The sequence below is a fragment of the Ruditapes philippinarum genome, unplaced genomic scaffold (assembly GCF_026571515.1).
Source record: "Ruditapes philippinarum isolate M1 unplaced genomic scaffold, ASM2657151v2 ctg5673_1_1_1_1, whole genome shotgun sequence".
NCBI lineage: Eukaryota > Metazoa > Mollusca > Bivalvia > Venerida > Veneridae > Ruditapes > Ruditapes philippinarum.
The window spans coordinates 21777-41345 of record NW_026857015.1 but is presented as its reverse complement, the minus strand read 5'-3'; the positions used below and the strand labels follow the sequence as shown (position 1 = coordinate 41345).

At 31.6% G+C, this 19569-nt stretch overlaps 1 protein-coding gene across 1 annotated transcript; it reads right to left on the bottom strand.

Moving 5' to 3' along the window:
• Positions 1 to 540: 540 nt before the first annotated feature.
• Positions 541 to 17254, bottom strand: LOC132748471 (N-alpha-acetyltransferase 20-like). Its single transcript, XM_060738096.1, has 6 exons — positions 17120 to 17254; positions 9047 to 9071; positions 8168 to 8258; positions 7559 to 7688; positions 6237 to 6373; positions 541 to 1745 (listed from the first exon to the last, which is right to left on the bottom strand). The coding sequence occupies exons 1-6, from the start codon at positions 17170 to 17172 to the stop codon at positions 1660 to 1662; spliced, it is 522 nt and encodes a 173-aa protein (XP_060594079.1). The 5' UTR covers positions 17173 to 17254; the 3' UTR covers positions 541 to 1659.
• Positions 17255 to 19569: the final 2315 nt, after the last annotated feature.

Below are 19569 nucleotides of genomic sequence, written 5' to 3'. Positions count from 1 at the left end.
CCCGAGTAGGACAAGATTTCGACCTGATGGACATATTTGTATCCATGCCATTCCTTTTGAATTTCAATTGAATATACCGGTAAGAAAGTGAACGTCAGTGAAATACTCCACCAGTGAGCAGGAGAGTACATCAAAATCAGTCAAGTGGTATAGAAATTAATGTCATTCAAATTTCATTATTTGTTTAAAAAGTCAGCAAACTTGTTTAGCAGTTTTGATGGATTTTTCGTCGTACCAACATTCGAAAGTTAATAAAGAGAGTTTCCAGCTTTTGTGTTGTAGGAAAATCTCAAGTGTTTATCCTTTAATTATTTCAGGCAAAAACTGGCATCAGAGTAGAACCACAGACGTTTCATAAGCTAGCTGGCTATCTTCCTCACATGAAGAATTCAAAGTCATTGGCGGAATATGAACCCATACCGGTAAATAGCAAGTGGTTTGAAGTCGACGAACAAAACCACTCCTTAACAAAGTCCTTTCTTCACAGAAACATTAAAAATTCTAAAAATAGGCAATATAAAATGCAAAACAAGAATGAAACACAGCTCACAATTTATTCAAAATTTTCAATGATATTTCATTAAAACTTTTAACAAAACATTTCATTTTTTGTTTTATTTCCAATTAAATATTTGCTTTGTGTATTATGTGTACTAAAGTTATTTTACCATTTAAAAATTATCAAAGATTACTATCAACATCTTTATTTCAATGCAAAATATTTAACAAACTGCCAGATGCTTAAACTCAAAATATTCAAATACTTTATCATATCACCATCAATAGTTAGTTATATTATGATCAATAGTTTATTACATCAAATATGCATGCACAATCACTCAAAAATTGAGAAAGATTCAACAAATGGTATAACTATTTACAAGACAAAAATGATTAAATGTGAGTACACATCGCTATCAATTCACAGACAATATAAGACACAATTGTATACACAGAACAATTCCTAAAAAGCCCTGTACCCTCAAGAAACAAATATAATAATCATACTGGAGAAAAAAGTCCACTGACAAATCATACTGGAGAAAAAAATCCACTGACAATCACAAAATTAAAGTTCTTCACAAGAAAACATATGCTTGTCACATAATCTTGGTGCCCATAGAAAATGGTGCCCATACCTATAAATCACAGATATCTAGTTTCCATTTTATTTTTCATTACATTTATGTTGAAATCAATAAAGAATTATTTTAAAATGTATTTAAAAATATTATTTATTGTACAGAATAAAGGACCCGATTTAATCTAAATACCTTCAAAAAAGGCTTATATATAACTTCACAATTGAAGTTTGGGAAACATTTGCTAATTGTTCACAATCCACTGGAATTTCACATATTTTGTCTAATAATAAATTACCATAACTTAAACAAACTTTGGTGGGGATCGAACTTTACCTTTCTAACCAGATTCTAAACCATCAGTTACTTAATGTGAAGATTTTTATGTTAAGCTTCTTTCAGGATTTTGTTAATAAAATTATTTTCCAATAGCACAGAATGAAGTGTAAATGTAAATGAGTATGTTTATACTATACTAGGATTCTAAGGATAGCATTATTAACAAGTTCTGTAAGACAGCCAGAGTACAGTGTCTCCTTCATTTAATTATTGTTTCATGAGAATACAGGGCATTGGTTTAATCTAGATCTTCAGGTCTAACAGGGTGACTTAGTGGTATAATTGACTTCTGTTCTACATCCCTTGATAGTGCCTTCCGCATATCTGGAAAAAAAGTTATGTTTGAAGGTCATTCTTAGATCTAAATCTAGACAATAAACCACAATGAATATAAACTAAGTACTCATTCACAAGGCTCGAGATAAATTGCCCCATTACCTTCTAATTCAATTGGCAACATAGAGCTATTTACAATTACTTAAAGCCTTAAAATGTGAAAGAATTCAATCTCAGAAACAATCCTTTCTTTAATTACTTTCTAATCAAACAAAAGTGCTAAGCAGTGCAGACATGTGTATGCAGTGGAAAGCTTACATTTCTATTAAACCTTTCAGTAGCTTAAAACCTAAAATTAACTTTTCTATCTTTCAATCTGTACAAAACTTTCTCTCATTTTAGGGACAATTTTCAAATACATTATATATTGACTGAATAGCGAACACTGCAGATCGTGACCAGATATCACTGACATGGCCGCTGATGCTGGTCGGCACTGGCCACAAGAGTACAATCAGATAAGAAGTAACATAAATGTATCATTATATATTGTTCATAATTGATAATTTTTACACATTCATTAATTAGTGTTTCATTTTTGAAATTTATAATTCATAATTTTGACAGCATATTTTGTTTTTGACACAGTACCTATATTATCTTCAACATTTGTGTGCAATTGAATAACATCAGTGATGTTATCATATCATTTTTTCCCATTCTTTACATATAAATACTGAAATTCTTTATCAGAAAACCCTGATAATCAAAAATAATACAAGTAAATTTAATACAATGTAGAAGTTATATTACAGAACACAATATTGCATAGGAAACTTATATGATAACTATTTGAGATATTATGCATAAATTATAACTTATTTATTAAAAAAGATAAAGCTTAGGCACCAGCAGACAACTGAGTATAACCAGTTACTTTCCTTTAGCTAGCTAAATACATGTATCTTTCTAAAATGAAATTTTGAGAAGTTTTTTGAATAAATAAAACCATTAACATGATTAAAACCATCATTAGTGAGGGGAATAGTAATCTGAAGTTAGCCATGAAAGCCCTTACAACATTATTTAGCCCATGTGGCAATCTAACAGTATTACACTTTAACCTCCAGTGTTAATTATTAAATGATCCTCTTTTAAAATTTCTATCTCAGATCAAATGCATTTGAATTATGCAAAATGTTCTTTTTTTAACACAATGTTAAACAAAATAACAGCTTTTAAGGGAGCATTTATATGGTGGGGAAGTGCATTAATCAGCCTTGTACATAACTTTCCATGCATGGAACAGACCCTATTATTTCTTCAAATTCAATTAGTGAATGACACCTGGCTAATACACATGCCTCTTCAATACAATTGCGTGTTGCCTAAAAACACCTGTAGTATACATCTGTATGTAATTGTTGAATAATTTGCAACCACTTATCACACCTGGTGGTGCCCATTTGCAGTGCAACATAATTTAAATTTCACTTACAAAAATGTGGCAGAAAGATATTTAGTCTAGCAGATGAATTGTTCTAAACAACTTTTTCTAAGCTGGGTCTAAAGTGTGCCAGCTGAATTTAACTTTTTTATTCATAGCATGTCTGTTTAATTTTTAGTGCTTTATACAAAAACAGGAAGTTTCAGTGAACTTAGACTGTATATAGAGCCAGAAATATGTAACAAAGTATTTTTAGCAGCTGGAATCAATCTTTATTATGCAGTTTATAAAAAAACGACCACTTAATGCATACATAAAGATTAAAACATGAAAGAAAATCATTAACCCTAGATACAAGTAATAGCCTTCTGTTGTATTTCTTTCTTCTTACTGATGTTTATTATGATCATTTAAAAGTAATCATAAGTATTCTATGTTAATATATGTTCCTGATTTAACTGACAAATGTGAGTCACTTTCCCGTAAAATATAAATATAAGTTCTAATTACAATCAAATAAAAAAAATAGCTTTATATACCATCTTGATAATGTTTATTGCAAAAAAACAAGACATCCCTTAATGTATTTAATACTCTTCAAAACTATAATTTACTAGAATACAAAGCATGAAAGAAAATAAACTTTTTTTTTTTCAAACTAATGTAAGAAGACCACCAAAGGTATGTTCAATACATAATGTAGGCCAATTAAAAATCCTGTATGTTGTGATAAAAGTGGTAAACCACACTAAGTGAAATTATGTATAATGTATATAATTATGTAAATAAAACAATTTTCAAACATTGAAGAATATGTAAAATATGAACTGCAAATATTTGTGCATATTATATGTAATCATTAAAATATATGCATTCATTTCTTATTGTTAAATTTGACTTAAACTTTATAGAAAATTAATATTTTATTACCTCCTTTAATTTACATGAAATGTTAAATTCGAAATATCTTTATAAATAATGCTTTTTGGAACCTACAATATTGATAAATCTTAATTTGAGCATCATATTTGTGATTTAAAACCATAAAAAAATGTGTTACAGGATCTTTAATAAAGGCTGTATGAGCAAAAGTGTTGCTTAAAGTCTAGTATTTTAAGCACCAGTGACCTTGACCTAAGTGACCCTCAAAACCTACCCAAAGTTGGACCACCAAAGGTATGCACAAATCAAATATGAAAAAACATCAGTCAATTATAATCATAAGTCAAAAAATATATTTTCAGCACCCTTGACATTGACCCCAGTGACCTTTAACTCTAACAACAGTTATAGAACCATCAAAGTTTCCTACCAAATACAGAGAATATCTGTCTATAAATAAAGCTGCTAAGAGAAATGTATGGAAGTGCAGGTAAAAATGCCACAGAAGTATGGGGAAACTTGTGAGTTAAAATTTGAAGAGCATAAAATTGGAACCCTTAGGAAGGGTATAAACCTTTTTATGTCTATAATTTTTGTAATATATAAAGGTGACTAGGATTCAGTAACAATTTATGACTGGCTCAGACTAATAACTTATGACCAATTAAAAGATCAGTTTTGGTTCAGTTGTGATAAAACACTAAGATGAGAAAATAATTTTGTGATTGGAGTATAATGAAGCATTATGGTCATTTAAGGAAAAGTATGGTTAGCTATTGACTATAGGAAAAAGATATATAATTTACTTGTCACCCAATCTTGGCAATTCCCATAGAAAATCATCCCAAAGATACGCATTTCAAGTGTTTTTATATGTTCAATTTCATACAATTTCTGCAATTATTCTTTGTTTGGTGGGTATTAAGCCACATTAATATATCACTGTTACTCATTTAATTAATAACATTTTTTTTTTTTTGTCTGATTTCTTTGCCTCTCATGGCATGCAAATGAAGGAAATATATGCAACAAGACGCAGGTTTGTTGTAGGCAGCTGAATTGGCCTAGCAATTCAATAGCGATACAATATTTACTGGTCTCTGCTTTCAAGTTATGTTGCTTGAACATTTACAACATACAATGTACATTGTAAATCAATTTATTGAATCAGTAATTAATGAAACTTTTTGATCTAATATAATATAATAGGGCCCAAATGTTTCAATATTGGAATCACTTAAAATACATACATTTAAATGATTCAAACTAGTTTAGCATAATTATACTAAAGATCAATGATACACAAAGAAATCAAAATAAAGTGTCAAATATCAAAATGTATAGCTCTAACTAAATATATAAATTCAAGATATGTTTTTAACTTTTTTTCACAAAACAATAACAATGAATTCAAACACATACAAGTAAACAATCCTAGATAAGCTTAACAGATTATAAAACAACTCATGCATACAAAGAATTCTAAACTATCTAACTAACAAACTAGAAAACATGAAGGCATACAAAATTCTAGCTGAACCTAGCCATCAGAGCTTTTCAGACATGGAGACTTCTAGATAAACTTTATACACATAGATATTCAGAATTCTATATACATTACGTAGACCATAATGATATTCTAGAATGTAGACATACAGGATTCTAGATAAACTTAATACATACACAGAATTCTACATAAACTTTACATTCTAGAACACATACAAACAGAATGCTTAATAAACTAAATAGATTTACTGAATTCAAAATAAGCTTTCACATCTATACTATAAAACATTTTAAATGAGTTAAAGCTGCATGCCTCCAGATGAGCCAAAATATTTCAAGAAAATGAAAATCAAGAAAAGTGTAATATTTTCAGAAAAGTAAAACGATTCAAGATTTAAGTAATAATTTACATGTTATGTGCAATTAAGGACTGATTTGGCAGTATTTACATGTATCACAATATTTCTACTGCCTTACCAACAGTAAGGACTTTCTTTGCATATTTTGACCTCTTTTTGGTAATTTGCATGGACTGTAAGTGCCAATTGCAACGTGTAAATTACTTTCTATGTTTCCTTTGCCATATTTTACTTTTTAATACATTTTCAAAATTTTCATGAAAATTAGTATGAATCAGTTTGGCATGCTGCTTTAAACAGAAACTAAAGACATGAGGCATGCAAAATAATGAAATGTTATCATACCGAAAGCATCTTCATCCACTTCTCCAGAGTAATATTCTATAACCCTTCTGTATACACTATATCCTAGCTTATTGTACATATCCACTGCTACTTTGTTTGATACACGAACAAACAGATCAACAAAGAAACAACGTTTCCTGAAGTTAAAAAAATAATGTACATACACTGGCTGTTTCATAAATGTTGGTCATTTATAAATAATTGTAAAAGAAATACAATATATATATATATATATATATATATATATATATATATATATATATATATATATATATATATATATATATATATATATATATATATATATATATATATATATATATACTCAACAGAAGTCAAAGTGAACATTCACTGGGTATTTTGAAGCACTGTTTTTAACTTGTAACTTTTAAAGATACAAAATGCAACCAGACCTTTACCAAATAGAAGTTACTAGAAAGGAACACTTTGTTTATTTTTATTTTTTATTCAATTTTCTCTGCCAAACTTTTATCCCTTTGCTGTTTCTGTCATATTAAATATTTTGTTTCTACTATCTAAATGTATCTTATTGCTTACAATTAAGTATTTCATACATTGAGCTCTGAAACATTTAACACAAGTGACCAACTGTAAATCCCACTTAATTTCTTCAATTTGATGTGACAGACTAATGACCATTAGACAAATGTCCGAGATCAATTGTTAACAGACCCCAAGGATCAAATCAGTAACCCCTGGATTACAATCGCATGCTCTCCCTACTGAGCTAATTGGGCAGACTGTGATAAAATATATAAGTTGATACCAAATTTCATTGTTTGATATTTACACATACAATGTCACAAACATTAATAAATATTGTGATGTAAGCTTTCATATCAAAGGGAAATAACAAGTACTACTTTTTTACAATTTTTAATGCAGAGTTAAATTAAAACTAGAAATGATACAGATGCCCCTAAATTTTAATGGGAGACAGTGACTGCAAATATAGCTCAGAGTTTAATTAGCATCGCTCTGTAATCCTCAGATATTCGGGGAAATATTTCAATATAGCTGAGGAGTATGTCACAGTTCAGAACTGTTCACTACATTGTATTTAGCAGCCGGATAGCTCAGTTGGAAGAACTGTGAAAAGTTTTCCAAAGTCCTGGTCAGGCTGCAGATTTTTCTCTCCCTGTGACATATTCAATTTGTATAATTAATTATTTGCAATCATGTATATAAAATATTTATAAAATACTGTTTTAACCACTATGTATACTATCAATTATTTGAAATCTATCAAGTATATGAAAAATTTATCAATAAAATAATGTTAAAACAATTGTGACACTAACTTTTCAGAGATTTCTTCCAAATTGCTCATCAGTTTTGCAGCAAGGCCTAGACGTCTATATTCTGGAGCTACAGTTAAAGCAGTCACGTGACCATGCCACTGGTCGCCATTACCTTCTGCTTTACCCATTACTGAAAATATATTTCATAATTGAATTCTATTACTGCAAAAAAAAAGAAATTGTAAAAGCAGAAAAGTTTTCTTGTTGAAGATGATCTAGTTTAACACATCTAAACATTCTGTAGGGTTCTAGTTAGGACACACTCAGTGAATACCATAATAGTAATTGACAGACAATTAATGATACAATGTTATATATATCTCAGAAAAATCTCTAGCCATCAATTAAATACAGTTGCTACGGAAATAAATTCTATAACATTCAATTTATTCTATTTATTACGAGGGACAACTTCACAATTATTCAGTTAGCCTTGAAAGTCCTTTATGCACGAAATATTTTTATTTTCTACTTCATCTTTTCAACAATTTCATTATACCTTCATTTTGCTGTTATGATTGAAGTTATGAATTGATATGCTACTGTAAGAAAAAAGTTACAATGAAATGACAATAATTATAATGTAAATAAGTATACATATATACTCACTATATCCCATAATTTCCCCGGAAGGTGACTCTGCAACTTGGAAGTACTCTGGCCAATGAGCCATATACTGCATATAAAATGGTAAGCCATACTAGTAATTTGTCAAGGAAATTTTACAAACAGTACTTTCTACAGGGAATATGCAAATCGGGTTGTTTATATTTTATATCAAAATTTACTAGTTATTTGGGACCAATTGTCTCTGACAAAAAAACAGAAAATGTTTTATTGTCATTAAGGAATCATCAAAATACACTAATCTGGAATGACCTGAAAAGCACATGCAGTACATTTTTATACATGTATGTAAAATACCAGAATATCCACCTAACTATAATGTTAATTCTGGAAGGTTATTGTAAAAACTTGTACTAACAGATATATTAAATAGTTTAATTTGCTATACAGTGGATAAAACTGATTCAATTTGATCTTTCCCTATCAAATAAGATTCTTGAAGTTGCATGTTACGCTCTAATAAATTGTAAAATAATTTTGACCCCTAAAGTTAATAAATTGTTGTTTTTTGTAGCTTATTTGTTTGAACTGTTAGTTAAACTAGCATCATTTTATTGAATTTCCAACATTACATTAGTTGACAACTGGACAAATCAAATAACATGATAAAATTCAACATTTCAGGGGTACCCACAACTACAAAGTTTTATGATTTAACAGATAACTGTACATAACCATTTGGCCGTAAAAAGATCAAATTGGACAAAAATTCAAAATGCTTGTAAAATTTGAATGTACATGTATGTTTATATCAAAACTTTCAAAAGCCAACCATAATGACTATAATCCCAAAAGAAAAACAATGATGACCAGTGGAGTTACCATGTTCAGACCGTTTATTCAAGATTATTTAAAGGATACTGTTTCAGTCAAAGGATCTAAATTCCTGAAAAAAAGAAAACAAAAAAATGCAATAATTAATTTAATATCAAAATATAAATATATGCAATAATGTTTGACAACATGAATATATATGTACTGTACATTGTAATTCTAGGGACACCTCTATTTACCCAAAATTACCATATTATTACCCAAATATGCTAAAAGAATATATTCTAGCAATACTCAATATGACACAGGTGTTAATGGAAATGCAAGCACGGGAAAGATAGTAATATTCCTGTTAGTCTGTCACCCAAACTGACATGCATATATATTGATTGATATATGATGGTTCTCTATAATCTTTAACAAGGCTGCTTCATAAGGCAAATACATGACAGCAGGTGTCTGCCTTATTATACCACAAAGTCCTTAAAATGTAAATAATAATATATACATGATTTTTGCATATCATTCATGATAATCTCACAAAAATCTTATTTTTGTAAGCCATTCTTAGTAAAAAAATCACATGAAAATATGTTCCTTTTTGTGTCTGAAGATTCCTATATAAAGGCAAAAGTTGCAATTTGCGTTTGTCATTAAAAAAACATATTTACAAATCTAGTACAGTGCGTTCTGACGATCTCTCAGAATAGACTTGCTGATAAATCCTGGAAATCTACTATTATTCAAGTAAGTCACTTTATTCTTCTCCCATTTTAATTGCTGTTTCCGATCAGATGCTTTAAGCTACGAGTATTACTCTTAATTTCAAGGGAAGATGGAAAGTTCTGCAAAGAGGCTTAAATTGATTCTAGTCTTACAAAACTTAAATTATCTTTCTTGACCAAATTATGTGCAAACAAAAATAGGCAGGCAAACTGGCAAATCCAGACTATCAGGAAAGAGAATTTATGGTAAAATTTAATTCTAAATTCATTGTATGAAATCTTTGTCAGTGCTTTTTGCTTGACTGCTATTTTTTTTTTTTAAATAGGCACATGAATCTATGCAGCTATATATCATCTTATTTTGAACAAGATTTCGTGACTAATGCATATAAGTTTTGATGTTGTTTTTTTTATTTTGATGTTTTTTTAAGTGCAAAACATGTCGAAAAGTCAAAGTGGTAAAAATATGTACTTATCATTGTGCAACTCACAGTTGAATGAACAAAAACTTGAGCGTTTAAACATTGTAAAGTCAATAAGGCAAAGGAAGCATATCTAATTTAACTAAAGAGACTTCAGCGAACAGGTTTTATACCTGTTCGCTGAAGCCAATCCCATATCAAAGTCAACCAGAACCGTGACATATTTATGTCATGCTGTAATTCAATAAATTAGCTATTTTAATGCAGGCAGTTAGATATATTTGGGACACTTCAGTCTATATTTTTAAACACAGAACGATAGACTGATGAAATAATGCCTCAAAGTTTATCAGTGGGTTCACATTTCATTAAATTCGCCGCCATTGCTGCTCTAATTATCACGTGACTAGTGAGATTTTAGGTTCGGATACCTTTGCATGGCATTTGGAGACCCGTGACCCAAATGCTATTTTTAAATGGAAACATGGCTTTGCAATTATGAATAAAGGTGTACTTCTTCAATAACAGACATTGTACCAAAGTCATATTGGATTTATATTGTTTTGAGTGATGATTCATGAATTCTTTGTTTGTTTTTATCTAAAATCGTACACTTACTAAAAATAGTGTATGGTCCGTTACTAAAAATAGATGTTAGAATTCCCAAAAGTTGAAGTCACGGAGGATTTCATTTGAAAGCAGAATCCATATTGGTAAACATTCTCCCCTAACAAAAAGTTGGGTACACAATGTCATTGAAGTTTCATTTAAAAACACTAGAAATGTGTCCATAGGACACGGGTGCCCCAACCTCGCCACTGTTCTGTCAATCTTATGACTCTAGGTCAAATATTTTTGAAAACTAAAAATCTTTTACTAAGTAAAGGGGCGAGAACTTAACAAATACTGAATAAGTCCACAAGCAAACCCCAAGGTGCATAAGTACACATGCTGACCAACATTCTTGTAAACTTTCAGGCCTACAAGTGAAATACTTTTTGAGCTATGCATGAACAAGTTGAAAATTGCAAATTTATACTACTGTAAGTCAAGGGCAATAACTCTAACAAAACTGAAAAAAATCCACATGCAAAGTCCCAGGTGCATAGCTTCACAGTGATGTGAATCATTATTCCTGTAAAGTTGGTTGCATTCTAACTCAAGCACTCAAGGAACAAATAAACAACATAATGAAAAACAGTTTTTTACTATGTCAAGGAAAAAACTCTACAAATACTGGATAAATCCACAAAGCGAAACCCAAGTGCAAAACTTTCATATGCTGAGCAACTTTCCCGTAAGGTTTAATGACTCTATGTCAAATCCTTTTTTGAGAAGTTTACATGCGACACAAGTTGAAAAATTGCAAAAAAATTTCTAAGTCAAGGGCAATAACTCTAAAAATACTAAAAATATCCAGACGAAAATACCCAGGTGCACAACAACACATGCTGATCAACATTCCTGTAAATTTTCATGACTCTATGTCAAATCCTTTTTGAGTTACATGCGACACAAGTTGAAAATTGCAAAATTTTACTAAGTCAAGGGCAATAACTCTAAAAATATTAAAAACATCCAGACGAAATTACCCAGGTGCACAACTACACATGCTGATCAACATTCCTGTAAAGTTTCATGACTCTAGGTCAAATACTTTTTGAGTTAAGTGCGACACAAAAGTGAACGGACGGACGGAAGGACGGACGCACATGAAGGGCGGATGGACGGACAAGGGTAATTCTAAATGCCCGCCACTAAAGTGGGGGCACAAAAACATGAATTGATTCAAAATTGTTTTGTGCATCAAATGGTATTTTTATTTGACCCAAATTTGATTAAGAAGGGTGATTTTAATAGGTTTTTATGTACGACACACGAACTGCCCAAATTCTGGTAGCCTTTGCAAATAGGGTTAACCCATAACTTTACTGTCGCACAACGTCAAAATAAAAGCGACATATAATGTTATGGAAGCCAGAACTAATCTAATTAGGACTTTGTGGTATAACAAGGAAATTACCTGATGCCAGGTATTGGCCTTATGAGGCAGACCTGTTTAAGTGCACTAAGATTTTGCGAGAAGTACAAGAAAATGTTGATAGATAGATAGTATTATCATATTTTATCATTTTGTTAAAAATAAATAGAGGATATTCAAGTTCTTTCTATGAAATAAAAGATTTATTTTCATCGAGTTGTCTGAAAAAAATCTTTTATGTCAGGAGTGGCAGCAGGATAATTTATTTTGTCCCAGGCATCCGGTAGTCCTATAAATATGACGTCGCTTTGAGATATTTTTGCTTCTGGGCAAAGCAACGTCATATCGAAATTGCTCAAAAACCCATAGCATGTTCCGCCAGAAAATCGGGCGGAACGAAAAACAATGAAGACAGCGTGTATTTACATAATTTTTGACCTATTTATGAACAAAACTAAAAAATAAATACCTTTTGTCAAAATAATTAAACTGTCACATCCGAAAAATCATGATTAAATCCTCTGTGTATTTCAATTCCTTTTACAGCCGATAAACAAATGGCGGCCGTAAAGTGCGCGAAATCTGATTGGCTAATTCAAATGCAAGCGTTTAACTGAGTCAGAACAATCTAACGGAATATTTTTTTAACGAAATAATTGCCCATGCACCGTCAGTGTGTTCAAATATATTTTTCCGTTCAAAAATTTGGAATCAATCTGTAAAGCACCTTGCTTAACCAGTATGGCTGATAGACAAAAATAGATTGATGTTTATATTTTATTTTAAATTGATAAGTACATCGTTTGAAAGTTTTTGTGTATGATTGAGCATGAAATTGAAAGAAAATATGATAAGCTTTTGAATAAAGCTTGAAAGGCAAGACAATAGACATTTTTGGAATTTTTTATGATGCTATGCGTTTTTGAGCAATAACTATTAGACGTCAGGCTTGACCGACAAAAACTATAACAAGCCTGTAAGCAAACAGGACGTTTCGGCCCCAGACCAAATCGGCCCCAGTCGAAAAATCGGCCCCTGGACGTTTCGGCCCTTTTCCGCGAGATGTTTCGGCCCCACTGTAGTGTATTGCTTGATTGATTAACAACAATAAATTTAATTACAATTAAACAATTATGACACTTTAATTCTTGGAATAATTATTTATTATCTTTTGATCTCTTGAACCATTTAGATATACGTTAATGTTTTTAAAGGTGTAACAAACAATAAAGGCCGGTTACTTACATACAAAACAAACCACTAAAACTTCTGGATTAAGAAAGTTACTTACAATTTTTCCTTAGAAAACACTATCTTTTGATCTTAATTAAACTATACGTAATTTTTTTCAAAGTGTAACTAATTAACTGTTTATACTTTATGCTAATTGGCGGTATTGTTTTGTGTCTTGCTTCTTAAGGTGACAACGGAGTCAATTATCACTGAAAATACCTAAAATGAGATTTTTTGCTAAGTATATTTATCAACCTTTTCTGAACACATTCGTGATTTAATTTTGGAAGCAGTTAGTCCAAAAAATGTGTTTTTAAACGTTTTAAAACGGTACCTATACTATTTGTATCTGCTATTCGCGTAACCTGTCGATTATCGATAACGCTCCGCCCCCTGTTGAGGCATCAATGAGGGAAATCGGTAGTTCCATATATCCGTGAATTACAGGTCCATACTGGTCCATACTTCTCGTAAAACATGTATCGTACAACTAACGTACATCTTTTATGAATATCTCAACATTTAGCCTTTTCTATAAATTAAGAAATTGTCGGCCAATGTACGTAACATAATGTATAAATAATTAAGCATAGCATAAAAATATAGTTGCTAAAATATCAATAATGTGTGAAAATAATTTGTCTGCCGTTAATCTGATAGATATTACGTTGAGTTGATAGACTTTTGTACGGATTCAAGGGCTTACTTTACATTCAACCTCGTTTTCTAACAATGTCAAGTAAAACAACAACAAAAACAGACAACATTTTTTTATGTGAACGCCTATATGACTTGTGGTAAGGTGTCCCTGACAAATTTCTAAACCATTTTAGATTGTCTAAGGATGATTATTTCTCTATGAATAAAAAAAAGATATTAAAATATATTCTCGGTGTAAATAAATTGTTCGCCAGTAAATCGGACACAGTAGTGACAGTACTAATAAATCTGGGACAAAGTATGAAATTTATTGTCTATCCCGGTAGAAACTGGATCTCTATGCCGTGCATAGATGATATTCATAATAGAAGTCAAGAAGGCCAGATCATAATGATCGAGTAATACCTTTTATTTCTATTAAAATATGGAAAGCATTATCAATTTGGTGGAAAAAATATATAATATCCCGTTCTTATTTGTACATCTACCATGGACTTTAAAAGACAGCTTAGTTTTTTGTTATTTTATTTTATATTTTAACGGAATTTCATACGCGAATACACAGGCAGAGTGACACTGGTATAATACAATAATAATGCTGATGATAATAATAATAAACTTCAAAAAGGAAACAATTAAATACCCCGCTAGCGGTGCGCAAATGCGTTCCATTTCCCCCCACTGAGTGCCTCAAATTTTACCGATAGTCACGTGACATGTGCGACAGATACCAGACGGACAGTAAATCACTTTAAGAATTGAAGAAATTTCAGCTATAAACTGATATTAATCAGCAGCTTTTTAATTGGTCAGATGTCACTGGGTCATAAAATGTTGTTAGAGTATGTTACCGCAACTTGTGACCCTCTCTGGTGCAGTATTTGTGTATTATGCAATTATTTAGCGTGAAACGTAGGGGTCCGAGAGAGAACAGCCGATTTATGACACTTCGTTTGATGCGGGTCGGACTAACTTTGAATCGGCATAACTTTTTTAATAATCAAGCAATTAACATGCAGTTTAAAGCACATGAAAGGAAATGCATTTACAGAGGGAACCGTGTCAGGGATTTTTGTTTGCTCAATAGGCGACTTAATTATCTTTAATTACGTAATATGTATGGTGAAAAAAGTCGCATAAAATGTTTGACGTTACGTAATATTTTTTTGAGAAAAGATAGAAAAAATTTGAGACACGGTTCCCTAGATAATATAAGTATGGTTATTTTCCAAAAGTTTGATGACAAAAAAATAAAAAATGACTTTGATATGACGATTTAAAATTTTAGGATTTTTATTCAAAATCAATCATTTACAAAGGCATTTTTTTCAAATATCTTATTTTTTATGATGATCAACGACATTTAATGCACAAAGATTAAATAAATAACAATTATTACTAAAATAATTTTGTTTAAATGACATTTATGTGAGTACCACTAGAGGTGCAACGATACCTTTCGATGCATCGAAAACCGGTTTTATAAGCGCCGATTCGATTCCCGATACCAACTGTAACATTTTCGATTCGATTCCCCACCCAAAAATTAATATGGAAAAAAGTGAGAGTTTTAGTCTTTCCCTTCGCGCTTTATCACGTTACATACGATTGGCCAGTTAGAACTCGGTCATCCAATCAGTGGGTGCGTAATGTTTTATTTTCGGCAAACAAGTCAAAATGGGTACCAACATCAATTTTGATAAAATAAAATTAAAAAATTCTCCTAAAAAATTAAAATCAAAGGTTTGGGAACATTTTTGGGTTTCGGGAAGGCCAGGACACGGATAAAACTTGCAAAATATGCTTTACGGACGTGTCATATCCAAAGTCCGACAGTACGTCTAATTTAATGCAACACATGAAACGAAAACACGATGTGGACTTGTTTGGTCAGCTTTATCCGTGTCCTGGCCTTCCCGAAATAAGTTTGATTAGTACTACAGTAAGTAGGCATATTTGACATTGGGATTGATTATTATTTTTTTAGTCAAGTGTGAAAAAAAGTGAAAATTTCATGAATTTCATTTTTTCTGTATTGTTTACTAGACTAAGAAGTATTGTGTGACAACACTGACATTAGGATTGATTAATTATTCATTTTACATTTTATGGGAATTATAAACAGAATATCTGAATATCAGTTCTGACAACCTTGTGAAACTTTGTTCATTATTATTTACTTTACAATTTACATACTTTGTTAAATTCTTAGTCAGCAGAAGGTATCTGTGATAGTCATGTAACTGAGATGAATGATTATTTGCCTGATTAAAATTATTTCTAAATAGACTAGAGCTTTTTATTCTCATTAACAGAATAATTAAGTCAAATAAGTTTATATAATAGTTATATTACAACAGAAAAGCAAAGCACTAGGTTGAAGGCCACTCACTTTTTGAGCAGACAAGCAGAATTATATACCAAAGATAAATTATTAATCAGAAATGTATCGAATCGAAAAAAATCGAATCGGAGTGTCTAAAATCGAAATCGAATCGAATCGAACATTTGGTGTATCGTTGCAGCCCTAAGTACCACAGAAAGTGTCTGTTGTCACCTTAATCATTCAAATAAAATATTATCTATATATGGTTGATAATTGTTTGTTTGTGTATTATATTTTTTTCAAATATAGTTTATGCTCTGTTCTGTTTGTATTGATTACTTTCCCCCTACTACTATAATAATCTGGTTTTTATACAAAATGATTAAATATATATATTAATTGATTAATTTTTTTAATGAAATGCTATTAATATATCGGTTTAAAATACAGTACTTATTCTGGGGCCGATTTGGTAAAGGGCCGAAACGTCCGGGGTCGAAACGTCTTGGGTAGTTTGGGACCGATACGTCTTGGGGCCGAAACGTCTCGAAATCGCCTGTAACGTCTAATATATTGGACTAAGGCATCCGGTAACTAAGTGGATTTTTCAAAAAGTGGCGAATACGATTTCCAAAAATATTATATAACTGTCGGGCACGTACGAAAAACTAGCACTGTGAAAATGCGTAGGCCAACGTATCATAATCATTGCCGCCCGTAAATAGATGCATATCCGAATACTAGTCAAATACTGAAATAGCTAATCTGGAATATCAACTTCCGTGCGACGGTATTTAATACAATTATACTCACACATTATTAAACTTAAATAAGTCATCGCAAGTAAACTGCCGTATCGTCGTCATAATGTTAATAATTGTCTATTTTATACAAATAAATTAATTGGTTATGCACATTTTTACGAGTTACTCCCCTTTGGATCTGGTAAATGCTATTTCCTGTCTTTCACGTCCCCGGAATATTAACCCCGGGACGAGTTGACCTGAGCGTATTATTATTTCCCCTCTTCCTGGGGCTTTAATTACATTCATAACATTGTCTGTATTTGTTGTATATTGTAAACATATGTTTCATCTTAATAATATCTTATACTGTAATGCGCATGTCCATTATCTTCCCGCCACTTATATACTTGGAATATTCAGTTATCATTAAACGATAGAACTAGTAACACGTGTCTGTGTTATATATTACAAGTGCACGCTCTGTGTACATATTAATAAATATACCCATAATACAACATGGTGTCAGAAGTTAACGGATTATAATTTTTGCAGTTAAACGCTTTATAATTGTATGTTTATAACGGAATTATAAGCAACATGGAAAATAATCACCAACAAAATCCGCGTATGGACTGGGATTCGAAGGACTTAAACAGTGCGTTTAAGAGATTCAAAGAACATTCAGAATTCATGTTTAAAGGGCCGTTGGCAAGTAAAACGGAAGAAATTCAATGTAACTATTTGATGTTATGGGTCGGTGAAAAGGGCCGACAAATATACTCAACATGGGACTTATCAAAACGATCAGAGAAAGAAACTTAAATCATATTATGATAAATTCGAAGAATATTGCAAACTAAAAAGTAACATTATATACAACAGATATCTTTTTAAATCAAAGAGCACAACAGGAAAACGAACCTTTTGAACAATTCGTTACAGAACTGAAAACGCTAATCAAAGATTGTGATTATCCTGTGGGCATGCAGCAAGATCTTATTTCGCGACCATATTGTTTTTGGAGTAAGATCTAGCAAAGTCAGAGGAAAACTGATTGTGGAAGGCTTAGATCTAACACTTGAAAAATGCGATAGATGTTGCTCATACGTACGAATTGAGTCAGTCTCAGGCACAAGCAATCGCTAGCGGATCTACGACATCTCAACAGTCTGTTGATGCGATAAATCGACATTGGAGACGAGGCAACGGAAGAGATGCACACCAGAGAGACCGGAAGATGCCACCTCATCAGCAACAACAACCACGACGACAACAACGATTTGAAGATTATAGAAAAAAATGTGAAAGATGTGGAAATAAACATTTCAATTCTAGTGAATGTCCAGCACAGGGTCAAACATGTTTCAAATGTGGACGATTAAATCATTTTTCAAAAACAATGTAAAATTTAAATTCTGTGCACGAGTTACATTATGAAGGTGACACTGTGGATTACGTTTGTGAATCTGACGGCGAGAATGGCCAAGAATTCTTTGTTCACACGGGTAAATTCTTTTTCATCTTCTCCTGATCAAGTTTTTGTTGTAAATGTTTTGATTGGCACACAAGATAAATTACCAATATTAATTGCAAAAATTGATACAGGTTCACAAAAAAAAATTGCCTCCAAATCACATATTTAGGCAACTGAAAATAAAACACCTTTTGGAAGCCTCCAAAGCAAGGTTAACTTCGTACACAGGTGACCGATTACCAGTGCTTGGAAATTATGGTTACCCACTGTAAATACAATAATCAGTGTGTTTCCGAATTTTATGTAGTTGAGAGTTCTGCTACCCCGCTGTTAAGCCTCAAAACATCTATAGATTTAGATCTGTTAAGATTAACGTATTCGGTTAATAAGATTGAGTCTATTGACGCATCTGACCTTAGTAAGGACACTGTACTTAGAGAGTACAAAGAATTGTTTCATGGGATAGGGTTATTTCCTGGAACATGTTCATTGCATTTGAAGGAAAATGCTGTACCAGTTGTTTGTCCACCTAGAAAAGTACATTTTGGACTCAGAGATAAGCTTAAAAAAGAGCTAGACTCAATGGAGTCCAAAACAAATTATTTGTAAGGTTACAGAACCTACAAACTGGGTAAATTCACTAGTATGTGTTGAAAAAAACCTTCAAACCGGTAAGCTTAGAATCTGTCTTGACCCCAAAGCATTGAATGAAAATATACAAAGGCCGTATTATCCATTACGTACTATTGACGACATTACGTCAAAATTGCATGGCGCTAAATACTTCAGTGTATTAGACGCCACCAAAGGTTACTGGTCAATCAAATTAGACGACCACTCAACGTCACTAACGACATTTAACACACGGTATTTGGACGGTACAAATATTTAAGACTTCCTATGGGCATAAGAAGTTCTCAAGACATTTTCCAACGGAAAATTGACGAGACATTTTGAAGGTTTACAGGGTGTGACGTCAATAATTGACGACTTATTAGTGTTTGGAAGCACACGCACAGAACATGACAGCAACCTTAAGAACG